At 33.8% G+C, this 16,249-nt stretch overlaps 2 protein-coding genes across 2 annotated transcripts; one reads left to right on the plus strand and one right to left on the minus strand.

The window, feature by feature from the left end:
* The first annotated feature begins 8,094 nt into the window (after positions 1-8,094).
* On the plus strand, positions 8,095-12,847 carry LOC104890177 (stearoyl-[acyl-carrier-protein] 9-desaturase, chloroplastic). The gene is made up of 3 exons (XM_010675567.3): positions 8,095-8,478; positions 10,948-11,452; positions 11,961-12,847. The coding sequence occupies exons 1-3, from the start codon at positions 8,345-8,347 to the stop codon at positions 12,519-12,521; spliced, it is 1,200 nt and encodes a 399-aa protein (XP_010673869.1). The 5' UTR covers positions 8,095-8,344; the 3' UTR covers positions 12,522-12,847.
* A 1,468-nt stretch (positions 12,848-14,315) lies between these two features.
* On the minus strand, positions 14,316-15,259 carry LOC104890176 (hypothetical protein). The gene has a single exon (XM_010675566.4). It carries the CDS (start codon positions 15,093-15,095, stop codon positions 14,520-14,522), a length of 576 nt encoding a protein of 191 aa, XP_010673868.1. The 5' UTR covers positions 15,096-15,259; the 3' UTR covers positions 14,316-14,519.
* Between the last annotated feature and the right edge of the window lie 990 nt (positions 15,260-16,249).

The following is a 16,249-nucleotide window of genomic DNA, read 5'->3' on the forward strand; positions in this document are numbered from 1 at the left end:
TATTATTTATTTGTATTGATTTATTTTTATTATTCATATTACTATTAGCTGATTATGTTATTATTAGAATTTTTTATTAAAGTACCACAATGTATAGTATTATACTTCTATTAGTGTCTATATTTTATTATTTATTTGTATTATGTCATTATTTTATTATTCATATTACTTTAGCTGATTATGTTATTATTAGAATTTTTTATTAAAGTACCACAATGATAGTATTATACTTTTGCTCATCTTAGATTAGTTTTTACTAGTATTTTATAAAATTAATTTTTTGATTTTCTACTAGTGTTTTATAAAATTAGAACAACACTATTAGATATACTCCCTCCGTCCCTTAATAGAGTGCCCATTTCTCCAATGCACATTTGCCAATGCACGTTTTGTATCGTTAATATCTTTAATTTCATATTAGTAAAAATTATAAAAGTTTGATTTTCTTAATGTACGTAATGAGACGAATCAAACAAGACCCACATGACTATGTTTTTTCTTATATATTAGAAATATTTTTTGAGGGCTTTCTTTACCTTTGAATAGTGTCCAAAAAAGAAATGGGCACTCTATTAAGGGACGGAGGGAGTATTAGTGATGAAAGTTATGTATAGGCAAATATATAAATAGTAATTTTTTTGTTAGATTAATTATCATAAGAGATAATAATTAATACTTCCTCCGTTCCATAATAAGTTAAACACTTACTATTTTAGAACGTTTTAAAATAAGTGAAACATACCTTAAATAGAAAAAAGAAAGTTATAAAATGACAAGAATACCCATCACAAACTTGTGTGGTTTGCTTTTCTCTCTCCTCCTTGTGATAATGAAAAGGGTATTTTATGACTTTTTGGCTTTTGAAAGTGATGTTTATTAAATCTTGTGCCCAATCTCTATGTTTCACTTATTATGGAACGGAGGAAGTAATAATTATTTTTTAAAGGACGAATTATAATAATTATTATTCCGTAAAAAATTTTGAGGGGTAGTATTTACGTTAGTGGTAATATTTATGTTATTCATGGTCAATGTTTTTGTCTAATAAGTTAAATAAGTTTCAATCAGGTTCAATAAGGTCTAATAAGTTTCAATCAGGTCCAATAAGGTCTAATAAGTTTCAATCAGGGTCAATAAGTTCCAATAAGGTCCAATAAGGTCAATCAGGTTCAATCAGGTCCAATGAGTTCCAATCAGGTCCAATAAGTTGAATCAGGTCCAATCAGGTTTAATAAGTTCCAATAAGTTCAGTTCAGGTTCAATAAGTTCAGTTCAGATAAGTTCCAATAAGTTCAGGTCTAATAAGTTGAATAGAACGCACCCTAAATTTGTCATCAAACCATATCCATCTTTGCATAATGTGTTTAGCCAAGAGCTTATTATTGACATAAAAGAAATAATAAAGGCATGTTTGACAATAGTTTTTGAAGTAGTTTTTAGTATTTTAACCAAGTCAAAACTCTTAAAATGTTGAAACGTAGTGTTTGTGAAATAGTGTTTGACGAGAGATTTACTTTTGTCATAAATTGGACTTAATTTTTTTTATATGCGAAAACTAATAATAAAATTACTCCATAAACTAAATTAAAATAAAATTTAGAACGGTAAGTAGCAATTTCTTAAGCATCACTTTACAACGATTAGATATCTTTTTTTAATTTATGTTTTTCTTTTTTGAAATATGAAATACTTTTTCGTTATCAATTCTCACATACCAAAAAAAAAAGAGCTTTACTGAATTCAGTAAACTAGATTGTGGATTAATTTGAGTTGCATTAATTTGATTAAATTCATCATAAAGAAGAAATAGGTAAAGTTGGATTTGGGCATTGTTAACTATATTTATTAGATGGTGAATCAAGTCAAGTTGCAGTAATTTTTTGAATTTTGACGGTAATTTTCCTTTTAATGGGGGATTGGAGGTTGTTCTTTCATGAGCAATTTTGTATGTTTGTATATTGTATTTTTTTAGTTGCATCATCTAATCTGCTTTTTCACATTTGTTGAGACGATTTTTTTGAATGTTAATATCTCTTATTGGGTTATAAATAAAAATTATAAAAACTTGATATTTGGAATCTTCGCATTGAGACGAATCTAACAAGACTCCACTTGACTATGTTTTTTTTTATATAATAATGCGAGATAATTTAACAAAATTGGTTGATGAATAATGTTACAACATCAAATATTGCAACTAAAAAAATACTGAAATTGTATTTGTTATACATCATACATCATACATGCAAGTAAGTATTACTCCCTCCGTCCCATAATATAGTGCCTATTTCATTTTTGGTGGTCAAACTTTAAAATCTTTGACCGAATATTCTCATTTGTATATATAAAAAAACATATTCATGTAGGATCTTGTTAGATTCGTCTCAATGTGTAGTTTCATAATTCAATTTTTATATTTTTTATTAATAAGGAATTGAAGATATTAAAGGTCAAAGTTACGTTTTGGAGACCGTGAAAAAAGAAACAAGCACTATATTATGGGACGGAGGGAGTACTATAGTACTACTATGTTAACCAACTGGGGTTGTCGTGAGTGGTTAAGGGCCTCTCGCTCCTTAACCAAGGTCTCGGGTTCGAGCCTTGGGTATGGAAAAAATCCCAACTGAGAGGGATGCTGCCCTTTGAGGTACCCATGCAAACTCCCGCAGGAGATTAGTCCACTCGCCAAAGGTGATGGGAAACTCCTCGCAGTAGGACCAAAAAAAATACTCCCTCCGTCCCAAAATATAGTTCCCATTTCTATTTTGGGTGTCCCAAAATATAGTTCCCATTTCCATATTTAGTTTCACATTTTTCCGTAATTTGCCTAGAAAAATCGTGTCCCATCATTTATTTGCTTCTTAAATTTTGTTTTTTCCTTTGTTTATTCAACCAAAATGTTACAATTAATGCTCTTTCACCAATTATCTTCATTCTCTCTCCTAAAATCATCTTTTCCCATACAACATTTATTTAAATAAACAAAAAATCTTTACTATCCCAATTTGCATAAATTACCGTAAAAAAAGGGAAATAGGAACTATATTTTGGGACGGAGGAAGTAGTATTACTATGTCACAAAGATTTGTAAACTTGTGCTCAAGTTTGGAAATCAATTTTTCTGCCATGTTGTGCCACTTGGGGGCCACAGATTCTCTTGGAAAAAAAATCTCCTAAAATTCATCTACAGTATGATGTAAGAACTAAGAACTAAGAACTAACTAGTTCTATTTCAGTTTGGCGACAAAAACTATGTTGCGCTTACGTTTTAAAGCAATATTCTACGACGTATTTTGTGCACTGTGACGAAATTAGGTCTTGTAATGGACTCTATTATTAGTATTCTATTAGGGTTCTCCCAACTCGACGATCTAGACTAGAGGTATTGAGGGTGTGATTTGTGAAGGAGTAAGAATGTGAGATAGGAGCATTTATAACGGTAGGATTGTGTAAAGATCAGGATCAAATCAAAATTTGGATCAAATTTGATTGGAATTTGGATCATATTAGATTGAAGATTTCGGTCCGGTCCTCGTTTCACAAAAATCTTATTTTCGAGTTTCCGATTCGGTTTAAACACGAAAAATTCCGATCCGGACAATGGACCGGAATTTCTGATTTTTTAGTAAAAAAAAAGTTTATATGTTAAAAACCTACGATTTATTACTTTTAGTAATATTGTTATTAAAATTCTTATATTTAATGTATCTAATTTATAAATATGTTTAAATCATATAAAAAAGATGATTTTGGTCCAATAGGTCCAAATCCGCACCGGTTCGGAAAAAGTCCAAAATTTTTCCAAATTCCAATCCATCAGTCCTGCCGGTTCATGTCCGGTTCGGTCCTTGACCGGTACGCACCCCTAAATAACGGTACTCGGTAAGCCATAATCACTTGTAGTTTGTTATGTAGCATCAGATTTTCCAAACTATATAATTTCAAGTTATAACTTCTCCAATAGAAAATCACAACCACTTCTACCTTTTATAGGTCCTACTTGCCAAAATGTGCCCAAATAATACTAACATGAACAATTATTGTGATATTCTATAGCTTTTTGCCCAGCTACAAGGTTATTCCAAGCTACACGTGCTTGTAGCTCTATAATGATAAGAGGAGTGATAAAACGCTTATCATGAGCGGTTATCACCGCCTACTCAGAGGGGTAAATACGTAACTCAATAATTACAAAAGGGTAAAGTGGTAATTTAACAATTAAATAAAGTCAATATAATATTAGGAAATTTAACAATTACATAAACAGGGATTGAGTTACACATAAACATGGATTTCAAACACACAAACAGGGATTGATTTAACAATAACATGGATTTCATATACACAAACATGGGTTCGTATCAATAATCAAATGTACTTTGGGGGGAGTTGAATGAGACACACAAATCAATATAACGTTTTGCTTTATGACAGAGATCACGTGTACTTTTTCACAAACATAAGTTGAGTTAACAAACACATGGATTTCAAACACACAAACTTGGGTTGGTTTAAGAATAACACGGGTTTCAAATACACAAACATAGGTCTGTTTTTTTTCCTGACAAAAATATCACATCGACCTTTTTTAATAATATATGACTGTGAGTGGGCGTGATAACCGCTCATGATGAACGTTTTATCACTATTCACAATGATAAAGCTAGTGGCTTCATCTTATATTTTGCAAGCTAAGCTAGTCTATCCCTTCAATCATTATAGATGCTCTAAGAGAATTTCCGCCCAAAGAGTCTAAGTGAAACTTAAATTTATGACGTCAAAAGGTCAATGCAACAAGCACATGTCCTAACCATTTGAGTCAAGTTTCGTAGCATATTTCACTATATACTTTAGTGTACTTGTGGGAAAATACATATTGACATTGCATGTGATGCATGCATTTCATACGTTTCATATTGGTGTGCAAGTGCCAACAAGTGATATGTGTGGAATACCTCTTGCTGTCACAGACTCACAGTCCACGAGCCCAAGTATACAAAATACTACGAGGTAGTACTTAGTCTAGTGGTAAGGAGAACATCCTTCCAACTTCAAGGTTGGGGGTTCTATCCTCATTCGAGGCATTTTAGGGATTCCCTTTACCCTTCCCCCCTAATCTCAAGTGCTTGGTCCATTAAGATCCGAACGTGGTCCGGACCACTTCTTCTCACCAAAAAAAAAAAAAGGTATACAAAATACTATCTATTTCCTTTTAAATTCATACGTTTTGAAATTTTACGATTGTCAACCCATAACCCTGATCATTAGTATATTTAATCAGAAATGAGTAAAAATTATATAAAATTTATATCTTGTAAACATATATTGATAATCTAACAAGATCCACATGATTATTTTCTTTGTATAAAAATAACCAGTACGTGATGGACTAATGGCGAAAGGCCCAAATTAGACTTCGTAAATAAAGGCAAAGTACAAATTAGAACATGTAGATTTAAAGAGAAAGAAGGGAATATTGACCTATTATTTAGAGATTTAAGGTACGTATGATCGCAGTGACGGATGCATTGATGTAAACATGTATATAGGACTTCTTAAAATTTGTTTATGCGAACTTATTTAAACCTAAGATGAGTTGAGTTATTTTCCCAATTCTAAATAAAGGGTATTTAATAACGAATTATCGAGACTGACATACACCACAAACCTCAGGCCTTAAAACTCCCATTAGTTATTCTTCTCGAATGCTCATAAATATCTAGAATGTAAAAAATGGGCCATATAAGTACCCAATTGTTGATCGTTTAAGTACTTACTAGTCTTCATATGCACGCGATGCGTGCGTTAATTTCAAAATTTGTTATTCTATAGATATTCTATTCGTACTTTATTTATGATTAAACTTAAATGTGAAAAATTCAACAGTTAGATGGATTAGATATATTAATTCGCTAATGTAAAAAAATAAAAAGGTTGAGTGATTGTTAACATTAATTTTTGTGAATGAATATTGACAGAAAAACAAAAATAGAGTTGGTTTAACTAAAAAAGAGTATCAAAGGAGAATGTTCAGACTTTCATTGCACGTTATGTATGCTATCTTTTTTTTATAAGGTAAAAATTTTGTCCATTTAATTTTTGATTGAAGTATTTGATGCATATACCATTTTAAACTTGTTTTAAATGGCAAGTTGGAATGAGAATTTTTAAATGATTTGCTTTTGTAATTTTTTTCATTCCATTAATTAGATCATTAAGGATATTTTAGTCACTTCAAAATAGGACACCACACCTCCTCCCTTGACTTATATAATAGAGATTGATAATCATGTATCTTAATCTGCAATCATACATCTAGCACATGTGCACTTATATACATACTTTATAGGTGCTTAAGTAGTTGTATACTTGTATTCACATGAGGATCAAGGTTTGTTTAATGGTCGTAAAACCCTCTTTCTACTCTTATGATAAGAGTTCGATTCTCGCCACCTGCAAGAAGAACCCCCAATTTGTCCCCCTTCTTGTAGGAGAATTTTCCTTACCTTAAAATAAAAGTAGTTGTAATCACACACCAAACTTGACAATAATAAAAAAAAGTACTTGTACTCACATAGGATCATATATAAGGTATATTTTCGTCATTTATATTTTGCTGAACTTATTGACATTTATAAAACTGCATTTTACAAGATGTTAGAACTTATCCAAACTTCGGTAAACTAAACTAAACTTACTAAAACTTAATAAACCTAAAAAAAATTTAAGATAAAAAGATTGTACGCCTTACGACCTGTTTGGTAGTCGTTAATAAATTGCGTAATGAGTGAATTTTAAATGTAATTTTATTAGGGAACCACCCTTAAAATCTCCATGGGTAGATATTTTTTCTCCATGAGCAAGCAATTGGATGAGAATGAAAATTCAAGAATAAAATTACGCAAAAATTCATTCCCATTACCACCATATATAACCAACTACCAAACAGGCCGTAAGACCTCAAAAACCATCCTAATTAGGGGTGTTCACAAAAAACCGAAACCGAAATCCCGTACCGAAAACTCAAAAAACCGGTTAAAATGGGCGGTTACCGAACCGAGAAATTTGGGATTGAACGGTTCGGTTACCGAACCGGTAAAAATAATGGTTAAACGGTACGGTTACGGTTATGATTTTTTATAAAACGGTTAACCGAAAAACCGGATAAATTTATTTATTAAAGACATTAATTATAAAGTGTAGACATGTAGTATGTGACTTCACTTGTCATTGGTAACTTGCCTAAGGCTAATAGAATTAGAGCCTAAGAGGAGTAGAGGACTAGAGGAGAGTAAGCCAAATTCAAAAATATTGGTTAGTTACTTAGTTAGCCCAAGTCCAAAATAATGAAGACTCTTAAGCAAGTAACCAGTAAGCAGACTAAGCACTAGCAGCATCCACGCCATCCAGCATCCCTGAGAAAAAATGAAGCAAAATTACTGCTGTTTTTTTTTTTTTTAACTTCTCAATTCTCACAGTGAAGTGTGTGGCAGACTGGTAGTGTGCTTAACATGTAATAGTTTAATGTCTTTGTGTTTGTTTTTTCTTAGAACTTAGAAATATGTATTTTATTATATCGTAATATTTTATGGTGTGGAATGTTTTTAACAATATTGTCTTTATAGATAATTTTGGTTTAATGGTATATTTGGTTGAAAAAAAATTAAAATCTAATATATAAATAAGTAAACTGATTTGATAAAACTTGACTAACGTTAATGGTTAACCAGAAAACCTACCGAAAAACCGGTTAACCGTTTATGCGGTTACCGTTTGAACGGTTACAGTTACGGTTCGCAAATATGGCGAACCGATACTTCCGGTTACCGTCCCGAAATTTTATTTCGGTACGGTTAACCACCCATGAACACCCCTAATCCTAATGACAAGATCTAATTAAACCAATGTTCATTACACCAACTAATCTTGTTATTTTACAAGGTAAATTAGGCAATGGTTTACACATACCACCTTGGATGTACCATATTTTTTTTAATTATACCCCAAAGTACAATTAGCACTAATCAGTGGCATATTAGTAATTTCCCTCTCATGTCGGTCAATTAATATAAAAATGTACACTCTTTCTTTCCTCTTTTATAATCCCACATATTTGCCTCTCTTTTCTCCATTTCTCCCAACCATTTTGGTACACTCTGCTCTCTTCTTTTCCTCGTTGAAATCGTCCTTCTCCCTCTTTTTCTCTCTCCACTTTTTATTCCTGTTTCAGGAATTAAACTAAGTTCTAAATTTCACACCAAAAAAATCTAGCATTACATTATCAGTACAAAAAACAGAAAAAAAGCAACAACTACTTCTATACCCACAAAAAAAAAAAGAAATAATGGCATTGAAACTTCAAAACCCATTAACATTTAACTCATCAAAATCTAATTTTTCCTTTGGAAATCCTCGATCTCGTGTCCTCAGATCTCCTCATATAGTTTCCATGGCTTCTACTATTGGCATCACTTCCAAGTTAGCTCCTTTTTTTAATTTAACAACTTTTTAAAGTAATTTTTCATCATTTTTTTGATGTTTTATGATGTGGGTTTTGCTTTGATTGAATTTCTTTTTCTGGGTTTTGAATTTTGTTGATTGTATGTTGTTTTTGATTGATTTTATGCCAGTTTTTTTGAATTGAGTATCTTTTGAATTGATTGGTTATTTTGATTTGATGAAGTTTTTGTTTTTGTTATGATTTTAGTTCAATTTGTTAAGTTGAATTTCCCAATTTTCGGTTTTTTTTTTTTGGAAAAAAAATGTCGATTGATTTTGCATGTGTTTTGAGTAATTTGTAGAGTATTTGCTGCGGTGGTAGGTGAAGTTTTATTTCGTTATTTTCTATGTTGTAGAATTATTTTATATAATTTTACCCTGTTTTAGTCTTTTTCTTAAGCATTTTTCTTCCATTTTTATCTGATTTTTCTCTCCTTACTCTGACAAGTTATACTATACATAATTTGTGCTTCATTTTCTAATATATTATTATGAATCATTCATTTATTTATAACATGCATGAATTTTAGTACTAATTTATTTTGATGCTCTATCATTGTGTGAGAAGAGTGGAAAATTGTCTCTTTTATAATTCATTGTTTTTGCATTTGCTGCTTTATTTTCTAATATATTATTATGAATCACTCATTTATTTATTACATGCATGAATTTTAGTACTAATTTATTTTGATGTTCTATCATCGTGGGAGAAGAGTGGAAAATTGTCTCTTTTTATGATTCACTAGTGAGATCAATTATTGTCATGGGATTTTGTTTGGTGTCATCCTAATATATAATTTTATTTTTATTGAAATTTAAAGAAGTTGTTTTGTTATTGTCATTGGGAATTTGTCATGTTCCAGTTGTCAAAATTCTGTGAATTTTATCATTTGTGCATGACATTTGCCGACTATTTGCTGCATTTGATGACAAATAAGTTTTGAATTTTTTAGTTATGTTTCCCTATTTTTTAATCTTGGTAGAAATGGTCCTGGTAGTTGACTACTTTTATCTTCTTAGTGCTGAGAGATAAATTATCAGAAGTTGGACTTGTGTATTCTGTGAGCTGGTCCTTTCTGTTGCTTGAAGTGATATACTTTGTCTGTTTTATATTACTCGCTATACTTTTTCAATTCACAGATTTCTAGGCAATTTTTGGATAAGAGGGAGGTAGAGAGGAAAAAGAAAAGGGATCCATGTGAGTGGAGAGAGATAGAGAGAGTTCGTTGCCCAAAAAAAGAAGTGTAGCAAGAAATAAAAAGTGTAGCGAGTATTATGAAATGGAGGAAGTAGAACTTTCCAGACTATTGAACTTTTATGTGACTGGAAAAAAAGATGAATTCTCAATGAACATAATCACTAAAATGTACCTTACATTTCCTGTGACACCTTAGGTTTCTGTTTTTGACTTAACCATGTTGACTCATGTCAATCCGAATCCGACGTGTGTATGAAGTATGAACCCTTAGCGATTTCTTATTTTAGACACAAACATGCAATTTTTTTTTGTAAAAATAGGCGAGTCGTACACTTGGACACGTACTGTGTGCGGCTGTGTTCGACACTAGTAGAGTAGTAGTGGAGTCTAGATAATGTAGCTTTCTCAGAACATATACATTGCGGATCTTCATTTGGTTTCTAATTTTTTGATAAAAGCTGCTGATATTGGTAAAGCTCTTTAATGTGTTAGGTCAATTAATGTTCCCTCAGGTGCACTGAGTGCTATCATGGTAATTGCAGTGTCCATTCATTACAATGTCCAGTATCAGTCATTTTGCTTGATTATTAGTGTTTAATATCTCACATCCTTATAACCAACTTTTTGTGATTGCAATCAGTTGGTTCAGTTTGATGGATCAGTTTTCCTGAGTTTTGGCTGCTCAATTGATGGACCAGATCTCTGTGGGTGTCTATACGCTTGTTTGATTATTTGCAGTCTTGGCTGTTGGTTATATTATGGTGACTTAGATTACAGCAATGTCGTTGTAGGCTTCTACAGGGATCTGGAATACCATCTCTCCCGTGAACAGATTTCTTCCTCGCACATAATAAACGAAAAAGATCATGTGGAGTGCATGTGAGCTGTTTTATGTGAGAGGGGAACATTTTGTTCGTAGGAGTACCTAAAATTTTGTACTAAAATTCAACCAACCCATAAATTCATAATCTCCTCTAAACCCGCCCAAATGAGAATTGAACCTCTCCCACCTAGGTGAAAGATGGAAACTAATCGGTGCTCCATCCCCTGATTCGGAGTCTTTATCTATTGATGTTGCTTGTAGATGCTGTCTTTTCATTGCTGGCAACATTTTTCTGTTATACATGTAATGCATATATAGTTGATATACTGTGAAAGTTTCTTTGCTCCATTCAATACAACCATTCTTTGTTGCTTTACACATTCTCTCATTGCTTTAGTTGCCTGACTCAATAGTCGTCTTGATATAGGGAAATTCCAAATGGTAAGAAGCCATACATGCCTCCAAAAGAAGTGCATGTGCAGAAGACTCACTCATTGTCACCCCAAAAGATTGAGATGTTCAAGTCTCTAGAAGATTGGGCTGAGGAAAATATTCTGGTACTTCTGAAGCCTGTTGAGAAGTGTTGGCAACCACAAGATTATCTGCCAGACCCTGCATCAGAAGGATTTGAAGAGCAAGTCAAGGAGCTGAGGGAAAGAAGTAAAGAACTTTCTGATGACTATTTTGTTGTTCTGGTTGGGGATATGATTACAGAAGAAGCCCTTCCAACTTATCAAACCATGCTCAACACATTGGATGGAGTTCGGGATGAGACTGGTGCGAGTCTGTCTCCTTGGGCTATCTGGACCAGGGCATGGACCGCTGAAGAGAACAGGCATGGTGATCTATTGAACAAGTATCTTTACCTTTCTGGACGAGTGGACATGAAGCAAATCGAGAAGACAATCCAATACCTGATAGGTTCCGGAATGGTGAGATTCTTACCTCATGCTTGCTCCGTTTACTGGCAGATTTGTGAAGCACATTTTGTTTTGTTTGCTCATCAAAATAAATATGTTCTTAATATTAAGTTGTTTATTGATGATTTCGACTCCTTGAGGTTTACAAATGTGACATAACTCTGTGAAACTTTAGGTTTGAAAAAGCACTTGAAGATCTTGCATTTTGTGACTTGACTTGAAGTGATGCATTCTTTTAAGGTCCATCTATGATGGGATCCCGAGTGATTATAAGTCCATCTCATATATAAGCAAAAAAATCCAATCTCGGGGTATATATTTTTTTTATGTTGTTGACATACATAGAGGCGTTTTGGGGTTTTCGAACTACTTGAGTTATCTTGGAAGAGAACCTCCTGGTATATTGGACTCTGTGTCTTTTCTTCCATCTCAGAGATCCCCTTGGTCCACATCTTTCTTTTTGCCTATTGCTATTCTACTGTTTCTGGGTTTCATCATCTTGAGTTTTTGTCGTTTGCAGGATCCGAAAACTGAGAACAACCCCTATCTTGGCTTCATCTACACTTCCTTCCAAGAGAGAGCTACCTTCATCTCTCATGGTAATACTGCAAGGCTAGCCAAAGATCATGGTGATATTAAACTGGCACAGGTGTGCGGGATTATTGCGGCAGATGAAAAACGTCATGAAACTGCCTACACAAAAATAGTTGAGAAGCTCTTTGAGCTTGACCCAGATGGCACAATCTTGTCTCTAGCCGATATGATGAGGAAGAAGATTTCTATGCCCGCACACTTGATGTATGACGGTCTGGATGACAATCTTTTTGATAACTACTCGTCTGTTGCTCAACGCCTTGGAGTCTACACCGCCCGGGATTATGCTGACATCTTGGAATTTCTAGTCCAGAGATGGGATGTGGAAAAAATGACAGGGCTTTCAGGCGAGGGACATAAAGCGCAAGATTTCGTGTGTGGGTTAGCTCCAAGGATTAGGAAACTCGAGGAGAGAGCTCAAGCTCGGGCAAAAAAAGCATCCCTCGCGCCGTTCAGCTGGATCTTTGGTAAAAGCTTGACCGTTTAAAAGTCCTTGTGGTGGTGAATCGAAGGAAGACTATATGCATCTACCCTCTCTAATGTTCTCTCTATAGCTCAGTTTATGTAATCCCTTTGTGTTTGAAGATGATGTTGGCTGAAAAGAAGTGAAGTCTTTGTAGATACTTTTGTTTGTCCTTTAAGAAAATGAGTAATCTGTAGTTTAGTATGCTTAATTTTGTCCTCTCCGTCCTCGTATGGTTATCTCTATGTTGAATCTGTTTAGATTTAAGTTCAAAAACTTGTTGGATTCATCTTTTTTGCAATTATTATATGTAGTACTAAATGCAATATATACTTTCAACTTTTTCTTAATTTTGAATTGACCATATTAGATGTTCAAACCGGGCAAACCAATCACTGAGGAATGTTTAAATCCAAAAGAAGAAAGCAATCCAATCAATGTAGAGTAATACTCTTTAAAGGGTTTTAAAGCCTGTTTGATTTGTGCATACAAGTTGCTGGAGACAGAATAAGATGTTCAAGCAGTCCTTTACTTGTTTGGTTACAAAAATATTATCGCGCAAAGTGGATTAACCAAAATGCCGCCTCCTAAAGATGGCTATTGGTGTGGGCTACTTCGTGAGCCCTAGTGTGCCGGGTTGAGATTTCACGGCCCAGGATCGGATCGTGAAAGTCACAGTTTGGGTGGGTTGGTCCATAGGCTGAAAAATCTTGGCCAACACCGCTTTGTTACCGGTTTTTCCGGTTCGAAAAGCGGTTCTGGCGGTTCGTAGGCCTAGCGGGCCGGCATGAGAATTTTTTTCAAATTATATAATCATTTATTATTGTTACATGAAACCTTTAAAATTAATTAAAATATATACAATTATTAATATTAATGAATAATTTCATTATTTTTGAATATGATTGAATTATAATATATGCAATCTGATTAAAATATATACAATTTGATTAATATGTACATAATTTGGTTAATTACTTGGGTTGGACTGGACCGGTTTCGTGAAATAGGCTGAACGGTTTTAGAAGCGGGATTTCGTGGGCTGCGCTCAAAAAAATCTGGCACACGATCCACCCACCAATTTTATGGTTCGAGTTGGTCTGGATCGGATTTTTTTGCAGGCCCAACCAACATGGCCCAAGAGGCGGGTTGGGTTGGATTGACCCGTACTGTTGGCCATCTCTACCTCCTCCCCACATGCTTCGGCTTCTGAACTCGAGTTGAGTGAGTTGTGCTTAGGCTTCATCAATAGAACAATTCGTTATGTAGCAAGACTCTTCGAAAATCTATCGAAACACAGTAGACTATGGAATAAGAAATGTTTAAGATTGCTCATTACTACTTCTCAAGCACCATAATTCTCACTGTTCATCAGTGGCATTGAAATTTCACTGAAACCTCTTGAAATTGAACTGTGTAAGTAATTGAAGTTGTTTACTTGAGAAAGTATTACTTATACTACTTGTCAACAGACAAATATTCTGTAGAAGGCTTGAAATTACACTTCATCAGCACCATTTACTTTGAAGGCACAGACAGTCATACTAATACAAGTTCTAAATAGTAGTATAGTACTATAAACTGGAATATGATCTGCCTCTAATCTATGAAGACAAAAATCAATGATAAATTCTGGAGTAAATTTTGATGTGCAAAACTCGAGCTGATCACGACGTGTTTTGGCTCGAATTCGCACGCCTTATGATGTCTTCAATAAGAGCAAATATAGTAACTCATATGTTTAACAATGCTCTGATATAGTAGTTACAGCACAGCTGTTGATGCTGATTAATGTGAAGTAGTACAGAATTCAAGAACTGATAAAAGAATATGCAAACTCAATTTGCTCATATAGATATAGTAGTAAAGAATCTTACACAATCTATAATAGTAAGACCAAAACAACATCAAAATTACAAACATTTCAATACCAACTACATAATATAAATTCAAAGAATGAAACTAAAACAACCAATATAATGTGGCATCTAACAACAATGCCCCTTTTATCTTGTCAAAATTCTAATGAAGAGAAGCAGAAGGGTAAGGTAAATACCCCAATTCTTCATCAGTTGATCCAACTTTAGCACTACTTTTCTTCATACCACCTAAAGTAACATGATTTCCTGAACCTTCAACAACAGTATAATACTTCAAGAAGAATGCAACAGTTAAAACCACCCACTCCAATACAAACATCACTACACAAAGTCCACCAGCCAATTTCAAGATCATTACACCACTACTTTCTTCCACATATGATTTAAGACTTGCTAAGAAATCATCACTCCTTGTGAAAATCAGGACCGAGATCGAACCTTGGAAGATGGCTGTAAGGACTGTAGCGGCCATATGTGCCCCATACCATCGGGTGCCACCCGTGCTAGCGGCGTGGCACCCGGCTAAGGCCCCTAGGATGGTGAGGAGGTGGAGGATGATGAAGAAGAAGCCGCAAAGCGATGGGATAAGACGGAGGGAGAGGGTAAGGAAAATGCAGCTTGAAGCTGATGCTAAGAGCATGTAATTGCTGAAAAGAAACAGTTTTTTGGTCTTGAAATGAGGTTCTGAGCTTGATGGAGAAACAATTGTTAGACCCATTTTGAGATTTTTGATGGGATTTCTTTTTTGGGTGTGTTATGAGTGGATTTAGCTCAAATTGGTAGCAAAATCTTGATGATTTTTGCACAATTTTTGGACAATTTGTTGTGTTGTTTGTTCAAGATGTCTTGAAGCTGTAAGAATGAAGTGAAGAGAGTGGTGGGATTTGGGGGGAAGAAATAGGGGTGAGAGGGTAACGGTCATATTTGAAAGTTGGGTGAGAAGATGGAAAATGTGACCGTTGGTGGGGCATAGTATGGTGTATGGAGGAATACAGCTAGGTGGTGCAACGGCTAGTTATTTGGGTGAAGGACAAAAGTGGGATCTGGATCTAAGTTTAATTTTAACAATGATGATGATTCATGTGTATTTAATTTGCTAATGATTGGATTTTCGAACACAAATCACTGTCCTCCCCACTTTTGTTTTTAATCAAATTTAAGCTTTTGTAATGCTTATCATAATGATAATGATTTATTCACTTTCCATTTATAAGAGCATTTTCAATGGTGGACTATAATATTTTGTAGCTTTGTTGGCTAGATTAGATTTTTAAGCAATGGTGAATATAAGTATTGTTGCCAACCATTAGATATATCTCAATGGTTGGCAACAATACTTATATTTCTAAACGAACATTCATGTTAATACTTGAGTCCAATGGATGGCTTTCGATCTTAGTGTTAGCAGAACTTATAATATTGTGGGGATGGGAGGGTGGATATGGGGCTTGTTGGGCCTTTGGGTGAGTGTCGCTTTGCGAAGGCAGTTTAGAGAAAATTCTTCCTACCACGAGTTCTCGAAAGAGGACCCAAAAAATATTAATCTCTTTTTATATACTATATTATCTTCATTCTCATAGTTGTTAGAGGAAATAAATTGACTCTTTTTATGACCATTTATTGTATAATTGTTTTTCATGATTATATACTTTTAAAGAATTTCAAATTTACCATGATCTTAGGTGGGGTATAAGTAATGAAAATATTCAATCTTTTCAAATGTCTACTACAGTATAAAAATATTTCAAACAAACTAACAAAAGAAAAAGATAATTTTCATGATTGCCTTTTTCTCTTCCCAAGATTTCCTTGGTTTATACTACTAAATTTAACCTAAGAGTTGTATATAAGAAGCTAAAAATGAAAATAAGT

This window comes from Beta vulgaris, chromosome 4 (genome assembly GCF_026745355.1).
Source record: "Beta vulgaris subsp. vulgaris cultivar EL10 chromosome 4, EL10.2, whole genome shotgun sequence".
Taxonomy (NCBI): Eukaryota; Viridiplantae; Streptophyta; class Magnoliopsida; order Caryophyllales; family Amaranthaceae; genus Beta; species Beta vulgaris.